We start from the raw sequence: 12,683 nt of genomic DNA, 5'->3' as shown, positions 1-12,683 counted from the left end.
ACCATATACTAAAGAAGTGGTATAAGGACCACTGTCACGGAAATAGAATAGGCCTAGGCCTAGGGAATCGCTGGGGCTACAATACACTACCAACAGTTAGGAAGTGGGAGGCCCACGGGATTCAGGTGCAGAGTGGAAACACTCACGCGTAATGCGTAAAAGTCGATAGAATCACTAGCAGTTAGAAATAAGCAGTTTTAGGACACTTCTGGAGTAGCTAGAAAGTCGAGACTCAGAAGCTAGACCCTATGATAGTCAATACCCTTGTGAGCACCCAAGTACCCAAGTTACCTAGCCCACGGGCTGCGGGTGCATAGGTGTGAACTTGCGTCGGGTTTCGTCGTGGACTTCTATGGATGCCTGAAGGAAAGTTGCTGACAGGCAGTCAGTGCAGAGTGTCCGGTGGATCCCAAGGCCGGGATCAAGAAGAAAGGATACCTGCAAGCAGAAGGGACAGAGTCTGGGTCACTAGCCAGTGACCACGTGGAACCAGGCGATGTCGTGAAGATACAGGTGAAGAGGTGAAGCTTGTCGCAGCAGCCACGGGTACCAGGAGACGTCGAGGACGACCAGGAGGCGAGCTGTCCCACGAAGGCTCTTGCTGTCGGCGGCGTCGAAGTCGAACTAGGACTCACCAAGCCTTGGCAAGCGGAACCCATGAAGAATGGAGGACTTGCTTCTGGTGCAGACCAGGAAGGTCTGGGGTGCTTCTCTTTTGCAGAGGAGCAGGAGCCAGTCTGGAGGAGCCAAACCAGCAGTGGAAAATCGTAGGTGTGTCGTCGCAAAGGTTGCTAGCCAGCGGGCAAGCAACCGGACAGACGCGGCAAGCAGGAAAATGCAGAAGGGCCCCACGCAGGACTCGTGGAGTGTGGGGGGCTGATCTTCGGTGCAGATGGTGCTTGGGGTTGGGGCTTCTCAATCCCCGGTGCACAACTTCGAGGGTACCTCAGAAGCTGCGCTGGAAGATACTCGCCACTTTTCCCAGGTAGCCGGTCCCACGTCTCTCGTCGCCTCCACGGATTTCAGCTCGGCTGTGGATGTGGATCAGGGTCGGAGAAGTCTGGAAGTCAAGGCTCTGGTCGGGCTCTGCAGTCGGTCCCTCGTAGAACTTCAGCAAAGCAAAGGGTAAGTCTCTTGATGGTGCCTGTTCGCACAGGGTAGCCACTCCTTGGCCACAAGGAAGATTCTTCAGTCTTCTTCTTTCGTCGAATGTCGAAGGTCCAGAGTTTCTGTTCAAGTTGCAGGTTCAGGATAATCTAATCTCCTGGGGCCCAGCTACCACACTTATACTAATCTGGGGGGCTGGGTTGCCTGCTAGGTCACGCCTTATGGGTGGGACCTGGGAGGGGGGTGGCTACACCCCCTTCCCTTTGTCCAGTTTCGCGCCAGGACTGGGGCTGGAGTGCCCCAGCACCGGTTTGAACTGGACTATGCATGGGACACCTGGTGTGCCCCAGGCAGTGTCTCGTTTCTTTCATCCCTCCCTGCCTCAATACACTAAGGCCTGTCTGGGGTGGTGCTCGCACCTCCCAAGGCAGGAAACCTATTGTCCAAGCCTCCTGTGCCGGGATCACTCCCAGCAGCAGGAGGTCAGACTAGTGTCGTGGCAGCAGCATCCATTTTGTGATGCTGGGGCTCTGGTTAACTTTAACCGGGTAAGTAGGTTTCAACATGTCTTCTCCCTCTAGAAGGGAGGGATAATATCCTCATCACCAGAAATGGGATGGGGGTATTATTCCAAAGTGTTAGACACCTTACACGACATGTTTTGATAAAGCCAAACCATAGTTACCATAACCGTTTAAGATTATAAGGCACTTTAAGAGTATATGGTAGGCTATATCATAGAACAGCTATAAGGACATGGTTCCGAAAGCTGCAGACAGGCTCAGCTCATGCTAGAGCACCATCTCACATGTTACCAAGCACTCTGCCTCCAGGATTGTTAAGGCCTGCCATAGGAGTGGCTGATAGGTACACATGTGTCTATATATAAGGTAGGTATAGGAATACTACACCTAAGCAAGGGGTGTTTACATGACCTTGCCCCAGCTGAGTAATCAGCCAGTTGTGTCATAATGGAAGGCCAGGCCAGGGGTGGCATAATACATGCTGCAGCCCCTGGTAGGCCTAGGATACACCTATGCCCTGGGTACCTAAGGTACACTGTACAGGGGCCAATAAGGTGATCCTATCCAAATGGGTTATGCACCTAAAGTACATAGTATTAATTTAGAGAGAGAACAGCAGGGCTGTGGGTCTGATTAGCAGGCCCACAGCCACATCCAAGTCAAAAACCAGTAAAGCAAAAGCAAAAAGTGGGGGTGAACATAGAAAGCAGACCCTACTCTCCTACACCAACGTGCTGCACTGGACCAGTAATGTTTGTTCCTACACCCTCCCTGCCAACGTGCTGTAATAGATCAGTAATGTCTGTCTCTACACTCTCTTGTCCAGTGTGCTGCAATGGACCAGTAATGTCTGTCTCTACACTCCTCCTGCCAATGTGCTGCAATGAACTAATAATGTCTGTCTGTACACTCTCCCTGCCAACGTGCTGCAATCGACCAGTAATGTCTGTCTCTACACTCCCCCCGTCAACGTGCTGCAATGGACTAGTAACATCTGTCTCTACACTCTCCCTGCCAATGTGCAGCAATGGACTAGTAATGTCTGTCTCTACACTCTCCATGCCAATGTGCCCCCCAACACTGCCCCGGGGACCACCACCTCCCCGGGACTCTTTTGGGGCTTTTCATATGATGGGAGGGGGCTGCATGGCCCCCCTCCAGGATCCCTTGATGGCCCTGGGGACCTCCACCCCCCCAGGGCCGGCACTTGCAATGTCCCGGGGTGCTCACCCCCGGGACATTGCTGTTTGCTATGGCAGGGCGGGAGCTGCCATAGCAAACTCTGCTTTGCTTTTTGGAAGCAAGAGCAGGAAACCTGCTCTCGCTTCCATGAAGCGAAGCAGATTGCTTTTGGGAAAGGGGAGCTGCATGCCGGCTCTCGCAGGAGGTGGGGAGCCACGAGGGACCGTACGGGCATTGGGGCTCCCCCACCCCACGGTCGCGGAGAGGGGGGGGCCACTCGGCCCCCTCCCAATTAATAAAAAAATATATTTATATGTTAACGGCAGGCCAGCCGTCTGGGGTCCCCTGGGCCAATAGTGGCCTAAGGAAGGTGCCCCCCTTCTCAATAAATAAATATGAAAAAGGAGGCCATGCCCCGGGGGATGGGGTCCCCGGGGCCAAAATTGGCCTCGGGAGGGGGGCCGCGCGGCCCCCTTCCCATTTTTTGGAAAAGGTGTCAGGCCCTGGAGGATGGGGTCCCCAGGGGCCCCTGAAATACTACAAGAAGGGGGGGGGGCACACAACCCCCCTTCTAAAAAAAAATATATATTAAAAAAAAATGGCATCTCGCCGGAGGCCCCGCCACCTCCCTGCACCACGCTGCTAACGCGCCCACTGGCGCGTTGTAAGTTGGTGAATTAAGTCCCCTTGAATACTGAGGGTACCCTGGGGGCCAACTAGCCCACCAGGTACCTCCAGTAAGCGCCACAGAGCTGGATTGCAGAGGGGCCGTCCGAGGCCACGCCCCTTTTTACACCACTCTGTAAACGCACCTCTTGGCGCACTGCTGGTGGCAGGATGAGGTCCTCTTGTGTTCTGAAGACCTCGAGACACAAGTGGACTTCATCCCCCGAGCAGCAGTGTGCCAGGAGGCACGTTTGCAGAGTGGTGTAAAAAGGGGGAGTCGCCTCAGAGCACTCTCAGCAATCCAGCTGTGTGGGGCTTACTGGAGGTACCTGGTGGGCTAGTTGGCCCCCAGGGACCCTCAGGATTCAAGGGGACTTAATCCCCCAACCCAGAGCGCGTCAGGAGGCGCGTCTGCAGAGTGGTGGAGAAAGGGGGCGTGGCCTGGTATGAGAAGTTAGCAATCGTGCTGTGTGCGACTTACTGGAGGTAATAGTTGGGGTAGTTAGCCCCCAAGGTTGACGTTGGGGGCTAACTATCCCTTCTGCTACCTCCAGTAAATCGCACACAGTGGGATTGCTAAGAGGTGTTCTGAGGCCACGCTCACCTTTCTCCACCACTCTGCAAACGTGACTGCTATGTTAATAGTTAGAAATTAGCATTTAAAAAACCTTAGAAATTCACTGAAAAAAACATAGGTTTCAGGGACGTTATAGTTAGAAATTAGTATTTAAAAAACCTTAGAAATTCACTGTAAAAAACCATAAGTTTTAGGGACGTTATAGTTACAAATTAGTATTTAAAAAGCCTTCGAAATTCACTGAAAAAAAACATACGTTTTAGGGACGTTATAGTTAGAAATTAGTATTTAAAAAGCCTTCGAAATTCACTGAAAAAAAAATACGCTTTAGGGACGTTATAGCTAGAAATTAAAATTTAAAAAACCATAGAAATTCAATGAAAAAAACATAGGTTTCAGGGAACTTACAGTTAGTTGGACATTTCACTCGTATAAAACCAGAGAAATTCGGCTGTTATAGTTAGAGCTAACTAACTCACGCCCCCGCAATGCACTGCTGATGACGTCACATATTATGTCACATATTACATCACTCATGACATGGTCAGTGAAATCACTGATGACATCAGCCACGTGATCATCTGATGCACCTCCTCACACCCTAATAAAACCTTTGTTACTCCCACTCTAAAATACAGACTACCAATATCGAAACCATAGACAGACCAATAGCAGTTAGTACATACCCGCACAGTGATTCATACGTCTACACACATCTACCCGCTAACCCATAGTCACTCATACACTCAGTCATTCATTAATACAGCCACTGATATATCCATTCATACACCCATACAGACACTCACACACTGCCACTTACTCAACAACCTAGTCAGTCACCCAAAGAATTAATTACACTGCCATTTACTCACCTATACAGTTATACACACACATACAGATATGTACTGTCTTCAACAATTACTGACATAAGCACACACTAATCCATGCAGCCACTGTCACAATCACTCACTATCACATATACTCACTTATATACTCCAACATTCACAAATACTGCCTTTCACATATGTAGTTACTTACACATATACCACTAAGACATCCATTCACTCACCAACACAGCTATACGTACACTCACTCACCCATACAGTCCCTAACACATGCACTTGTAAATGCATACAAGAGAATCACCCACTCACACATCCATGCAGGGAGTCACACACATCCCCACCCACACAGGCACCCATACAGGTTCTCAGACAACCAACCATTCTTCAATATACCTCGGCATATATAGATATAACATTCTTGAACTTTTTAGAAACACTCAGTCACTGGATGACGTCATGAGTGATGTCATGAGCGATTTCACTGACCATGTCATGAGTGATGTAATATGTGACGTTATTAGCAGTGAATTGCGAGGGCGCGAGTTATAGTTAGGTGTACTAATCATAACAGCCAAATTTCTCTGGTTTTATACGAGTGAAATGTCCAACTAACTATAAAGTCCCTGAAACCTATGGTTTTTAAGTGAATATATATATGTACACACACACATATTCAAAATACACACACACATAATATTTACTAAATAAAAAAAAGTGTAAAGTGACGTTCTTGTTAGTTGTAATAAGATCTTAGCTACATTATGACACCGGAAATTTACTAAAAACAAAAAACAAATATTAATGTCAAGTTGTAGTTTTGTGCTTAAAAACTGAACACACGTTGAAATTTCTTAGTTATAGTTTAGTAACATAAATAGGACACGCCCCTCCGTCATGCCCTGCTTACGTCCTCGCATGTTACACCACCCTTGAGATGTTAACTGACATCACTGACATCTAATATGACAATTGATGGCATCGCTGATGACATCATCCAGTTATTGTGATAAGATGCTTTAGGTTTTAGTCGATCTCAATAATTCACCAAGCTTCACCTCGGCCCAGTTTTGTGTCCCTAATCGAGTAATAATGGGCATCAAAGTTGACCACCTGCTGGATGCATGGATACCTATCAACTCACCCAATATGGCAGATGCTACCTTCTTTTTACCAGTATTCTCCACCTACCAAACACAATGCCTCCATAGACATTAATGGGGTCATCCACTTTTCAACCTGAACACCCTCCAGAAAGATGTTTGCTCTCTGTTCACCTTAACGTAATCACCCATATAAAAACTTCACCTGGCCTGCAGAGGCGGACAGGTGTGCATTAGCCACTGATAAGATACCTTCAGCCAGGCCACACTATGAACAACGCTCCATAGTTTAGGAAAATGCACTACAAACATCCCACAGATGAGCAGAAAGGCATTCTACCCTACAGCCCTCCTTACAAGCGCTCTGCGAGTGGCTATTCCTAAGTGTGTCACCCCTAGTTTCTACTTCATTCAGCAATCTGGAATACCTCACCATTTTCAGTGAAGTTCTGGAAATAAGCGTCCACAACGTATACTCATCCTCTTTACACAGATGTTTTCTACAGCACTGAATACAACTGTCTAAGACGGGCAGATGCCGAGACACCCACTGGTCGATAATCTGTTGTCCACAGATGTTTAGGTTTCTTGACTCGAATTTTTCCAACTGGCTTTGGCATTAAGCCACAACTTACTCTGAAAGAAGTTCTGCAACCCATGTCGAGGGCGCTCGGCTATTACTTTGTTTAACATGGAGCACTGCTCGCACCCAGAACTTCACCGGTTGGTACCACAACTTTCGCCATGCACAGATACACTCGTCTCCAAGACTAATGCTATGTACATTCTACGCACCTATACTCAGTAACTCTATGCTGTGTACACCTATGGGCCCTTTACTGCCAACTTTCTTTTTTTTTTTTAAATGATGTAAGGGTTAATGAAGTAATGCAAATACCAACAACCTGAATGACTTCATCAGTGATGTCATTTAACATGTCGTGAGTGATGTAATTATGAAGTCATAAGCAGAATATGACAGGGCACAAGTTATAGGGAGTTCCCTAAACTGTGATTGGCCAATATAGGTGGTGTTTTTTCGTTTTTTTAAAAACATTAATTTCTGAGCCAGGGCGGCGTCCCGCTCCGCCAGTACTGCCTCACCTGAGCCAGGGCGGCGTCCCGCCCCGCCAGTACTGCCTCAACTGAGCCAGGGCGGCGTCCCGTTCCTCCAGTACTGCCTCACCTGAGCCAGGGCGGCGTCCCGTTCTGGCAGTACTGCCTCACCTGAGCTAGGGTGGCGTCCCGTTCCACCAGTACTGCCTCACCTGAGCCAGGGCGGCGTCCCGTTCTGGCAGTACTGCCTCACCTGAGCTAGGGTGGCGTCCCGTTCCACCAGTACTGCCTCACCTGAGCCAGGGCGGCGTCCCGCTCAGCCAGTACTGCCTCACCTGAGCCAGGGCGGCGTCCCGTTCCTCCAGTACTGCCTCACCTGAGCCAGGGCGGCATCCCGTTCCTCCAGTACTGCCTCACCTGAGCCAGGGCGGCATCCTGTTCTGCAGTACTGCCTCACCTGAGCTAGGGTGGCGTCCCGTTCCACCAGTACTGCCTCACCTGAGCCAGGGCGGCGTCCCGATCAGCCAGTACTGCCTCACCTGAGCCAGGGTGGCGTCCCGTTCCTCCAGTACTGCCTCACCTGAGCCAGGGCGGCGACCCGTTCTGGCAGTAATGCCTCACCTGAGCTAGGGTGGCGTCCCGTTCCACCAGTACTGCCTCACCTGAGCCAGGGCGGCGTCCCACTCAGCCAGTACTGCCTCACCTGAGCCAGGGCGGCGTCCCGTTCCTCCAGTACTGCCTCACCTGAGCCAGGGCGGCGTCCCGTTCCTCCAGTACTGCCTCACCTGAGCCAGGGCGGTGTCCCGTTCCTCCAGTACTGCCTCGCCAGGGCGGCGTCCCGTTCTGGCAGTACTGCCTCACCTGAGCCAGGGCGGCGTCCCGTTCCTCCAGTACTGCCCCACCTGAGCCAGGGAGCCATTCCGTTCCACCAGTACTGCCTCACCTGAGCCAGGGCGGCGTCCCGCTCAGCCAGTACTGCCCCACCTGAGCCAGGGCGGCGTCCCGTTCCTCCAGTGCTGCCCCACCTGAGCCAGGGAGCCATTCCGTTCTGCCAGTACTGCCTCACCTGAGTCAGGGCGGCGTCCCGCTCCGTCAGTACTGCGCTCATTTCTTCAGCTGTGATCTCTCGCTTTCGCTCCTTGGTCCTCTGCACACGGTCTACAAGGATGGCCGCACTTCTCTCGATCTCTGTCCCGCTGTCTGCCGTCTGTACTTGGCTCAGGAGCTCCTGGAGGGTCTACGGAGGATACAAGACAAGGAACATCTTCAGATGCACTCTACTAGTGAGTGCACAAGAGGTATATGTAGACACTGCACATCTGTTCACTGTATTGGTAAGGGCACGAGAGGGTTCTGTATATACTGCACATCTGTTCACTGTATTGGTGAGGGCACAAGAGGGTTACGTATACACTGCACATTTGTCCACTGTATTGGTGAGGGTACGAGAGGGTTATGTATACACTGCACATCTGTTCACTCTGTTGGTGAGGGTACAAGAGGGTTATGTAGACACTACACATCTGTTCACTGTGTTGGTGAGGGTACAAGAGGGTTATGTAGACACTACACATCTGTTCACTGTGTTGGTGAGTCAAAAGGGGGTGGTGATGGACGGAGCATCAGAACCAATCAAACACTAACACCCAGTCAACAGATCTGGGTTTGATCCATCACCGTTCTTTAGCCCACTCTGCCACCCCAGTTCAGACATGGCCATATGCAAATCAGTCTGACCCTGTGCCTCATGGGAACAGTCCAGCCCGACCTGCCAAGCCATGCCTTCCCTGGACCGGAAACAAGCTTCCTAGGACCGGTTTCTGGCATTTCAGCCGTCTTCAGCCAGGCTTGCTTGAATCCAGTGGCAAAGTGAGCAAGGGACTCACGTCTGAGCATACCCTGCCAACTTATGGCGAACAAAGTGGTACAAAAGGGGGTGGTGATGGACGGAGCATCAGAACCAATCAAACACTCACACCCAGTCAACAGATCTGGGTTTGATCCATCACCGTTCTTTAGCCCACTCTGCCACCCCAGTTCAGACATGGCCATATGCAAATCAGTCTGACCCTGTGCCTCATGGGAACAGTCCAGCCCGACCTGCCAAGCCATGCCTTCCCTGGACCGGAAACAAGCTTCCTAGGACCGGTTTCTGGCATTTTAGCCGTCGTCAGCCAGGCTTGCTTGAATACAGTGGCAAAGTGAGCAAGGGACTCACGTCTGAGCATACCCTGCCAACTTATGGCGAACAAAGCGGTACAAAAGGGGGTGGTGATGGACGGAGCATCAGAACCAATCAAACACTCACACCCAGTCAACAGATCTGGGTTTGATCCATCACCGCTCTTTAGCCCACTCTGCCACCCCAGTTCAGACATGGCCATATGCAAATCAGTCTGACCCTGTGCCTCATGGGAACAGTCCAGCCCGACTTGCCAAGCCATGCCTTCCCTGGACCGGAAACAAGCTTCCTAGGACCGGTTTCTGGCATTTCAGCCGTCTTCAGCCAGGCTTGCTTGAATCCAGTGGCAAAGTGAGCAAGGGACTCACGTCTGAGCATACCCTGCCAACTTATGGCGAACAAAGTGGTACAAAAGGGGGTGGTGATGGACGGAGCATCAGAACCAATCAAACACTCACACCCAGTCAACAGATCTGGGTTTGATCCATCACCGTTCTTTAGTCCACTCTGCCACCCCAGTTCAGACATGGCCATATGCAAATCAGTCTGACCCTGTGCCTCATGGGAACAGTCCAGCCCGACCTGCCAAGCCATGCCTTCCCTGGACCGGAAACAAGCTTCCTAGGACCGGTTTCTGGCATTTTAGCCGTCTTCAGCCAGGCTTGCTTGAATCCAGTGGCAAAGTGTGCAAGGGACTCACGTCTGAGCATACCCTGCCAACTTATGGCGAACAAAGCGGTACAAAATGGGGTGGTGATGGACGGAGCATCAGAACCAATCAAACACTCACACCCAGTCAACAGATCTGGGTTTGATCCATCACCGTTCTTTAGCCCACTGCCACCCCAGTTCAGACATGGCCATATGCAAATCAGTCTGACCCTGTGCCTCATGGGAACAGTCCAGCCCGACCTGCCAAGCCATGCCTTCCCTGGACCGGAAACAAGCTTCCTAGGACCGGTTTCTGGCATTTCAGCCGCCTTCAGCCAGGCTTGCTTGAATCCAGTGGCAAAGTGAGCAAGGGACTCACGTCTGAGCATACCCTGCCAACTTATGGCGAACAAAGCGGTACAAAAGGGGGTGGTGATGGACGGAGCATCAGAACCAAACACTCACACCCAGTCAACAGATCTGGGTTTGATCCATCACTGTTCTTTAGCCCACTCTGCCACCCCAGTTCAGACATGGCCATATGCAAATCAGTCTGACCCTGTGCCTCATGGGAACAGTCCAGCCCGACCTGCCAAGCCATGCCTTCCCTGGACCGGAAACAAGCTTCCTAGGACCGGTTTCTGGCATTTCAGCCGTCTTCAGCCAGGCTTGCTTGAATCCAGTGGCAAAGTGAGCAAGGGACTCACGTCTGAGCATACCCTGCCAACTTATGGCGAACAAAGCGGTACAAAAGGGGGTGGTGATGGACGGAGCATCAGAACCAATCAAACACTCACACCCAGTCAACAGATCTGGGTTTGATCCATCACCGTTCTTTAGCCCACTCTGCCACCCCAGTTCAGACATGGCCATATGCAAATCAGTCTGACCCTGTGCCTCATGGGAACAGTCCAGCCCGACCTGCCAAGCCATGCCTTCCCTGGACCGGAAACAAGCTTCCTAGGACCGGTTTCTGGCATTTCAGCCGTCTTCAGCCAGGCTTGCTTGAATCCAGTGGCAAAGTGAGCAAGGGACTCACGTCTGAGCATACCCTGCCAACTTATGCCGAACAAAGCGGTACAAAATGGGGTGGTGATGGACGGAGCATCAGAACCAATCAAACACTCACACCCAGTCAACAGATCTGGGTTTGATCCATCACCGTTCTTTAGCCCACTCTGCCACCCCAGTTCAGACATGGCCATATGCAAATCAGTCTGACCCTGTGCCTCATGGGAACAGTCCAGCCCGACCTGCCAAGCCATGCCTTCCCTGGACCGGAAACAAGCTTCCTAGGACTGGTTTCTGGCATTTCAGCCGTCTTCAGCCAGGCTTGCTTGAATCCAGTGGCAAAGGGAGCAAGGGACTCACGTTTGAGCATACCCTGCCAACTTATGGCGAACAAAGCGGTACAAAAGGGGGTGGTGATGGACGGAGCATCAGAACCAATCAAACACTCACACCCAGTCAACAGATCTGGGTTTGATCCATCACCGTTCTTTAGCCCACTCTGCCACCCCAGTTCAGACATGGCCATATGCAAATCAGTCTGACCCTGTGCCTCATGGGAACAGTCCAGCCCGACCTGCCAAGCCATGCCTTCCCTGGACCGGAAACAAGCTTCCTAGGACCGGTTTCTGGCATTTCAGCTGTCTTCAGCCAGGCTTGCTTGAATCCAGTGGCAAAGTGAGCAAGGGACTCACGTCTGAGCATACCCTGCCAACTTATGGCGAACAAAGCGGTACAAAAGGGGGTGGTGATGGACGGAGCATCAGAACCAAACACTCACACCCAGTCAACAGATCTTGGTTTGATCCATCACCGTTCTTTAGCCCACTCTGCCACCCCAGTTCAGACATGGCCATATGCAAATCAGTCTGACCCTGTGCCTCATGGGAACAGTCCAGCCCGACCTGCCAAGCCATGCCTTCCCTGGACCAGAAACAAGCTTCCTAGGACCGGTTTCTGGCATTTCAGCTGTCTTCAGCCAGGCTTGCTTGAATCCAGTGGCAAAGTGAGCAAGGGACTCACGTCTGAGCATACCCTGCCAACTTATGGCGAACAAAGCGGTACAAAAGGGGGTGGTGATGGACGGAGCATCAGAACCAATCAAACACTCACACCCAGTCAACAGATCTGGGTTTGATCCATCACCGTTCTTTAGCCCACTCTGCCACCCCAGTTCAGACATGGCCATATGCAAATCAGTCTGACCCTGTGCCTCATGGGAACAGTCCAGCCCGAGCTGCCAAGCCATGCCTTCCCTGGACCGGAAACAAGCTTCCTAGGACCGGTTTCTGGCATTTCAGCCGCCTTCAGCCAGGCTTGCTTGAATCCAGTGGCAAAGTGAGCAAGGGACTCACGCCTGAGCATACCCTGCCAACTTATGGCGAACAAAGCGGTACAAAAGGGGGTGGTGATGGACGGAGCATCAGAACCAATCAAACACTCACACCCAGTCAACAGATCTGGGTTTGATCCATCACCGTTCTTTAGCCCACTCTGCCACCCCAGTTCAGACATGGCCATATGCAAATCAGTCTGACCCTGTGCCTCATGGGAACAGTCCAGCCCGACCTGCCAAGCCATGCCTTCCCTGGACCAGAAACAAGCTTCCTAGGACCGGTTTCTGGCATTTCAGCCGTCTTCAGCTAGGCTTGCTTGAATCCAGTGGCAAAGTGAGCAAGGGACTCACGTCTGAGCATACCCTGCCAACTTATGGCGAACAAAGCGGTACAAAAGGGGGTGGTGATGGACGGAGCATCAGAACCAAACACTCACACCCAGTCAACA

At 51.4% G+C, this 12,683-nt stretch overlaps 1 protein-coding gene across 1 annotated transcript in view; it reads right to left on the bottom strand.

Annotated features, from left to right (window-relative positions):
* The window catches only part of MIPOL1 (mirror-image polydactyly 1), a 1,493,682-nt gene that overhangs the window by 688,408 nt on the left and 792,591 nt on the right, over window positions 1-12,683 (bottom strand). Inside the window, exon 12 of the mRNA XM_085627930.1 lies at window positions 8,124-8,294. Coding sequence (XP_085484056.1) covers window positions 8,124-8,294 — 171 coding nt within the window. The remainder of the gene's footprint in view (window positions 1-8,123; window positions 8,295-12,683) is intronic.

The sequence above is a fragment of the Triturus cristatus genome, chromosome 9 (assembly GCF_964204655.1).
Source record: "Triturus cristatus chromosome 9, aTriCri1.1, whole genome shotgun sequence".
Taxonomy (NCBI): Eukaryota; Metazoa; Chordata; class Amphibia; order Caudata; family Salamandridae; genus Triturus; species Triturus cristatus.
Note: the sequence above shows the minus strand (reverse complement) of the source record. Positions and strands in the feature narration are given on the sequence as shown.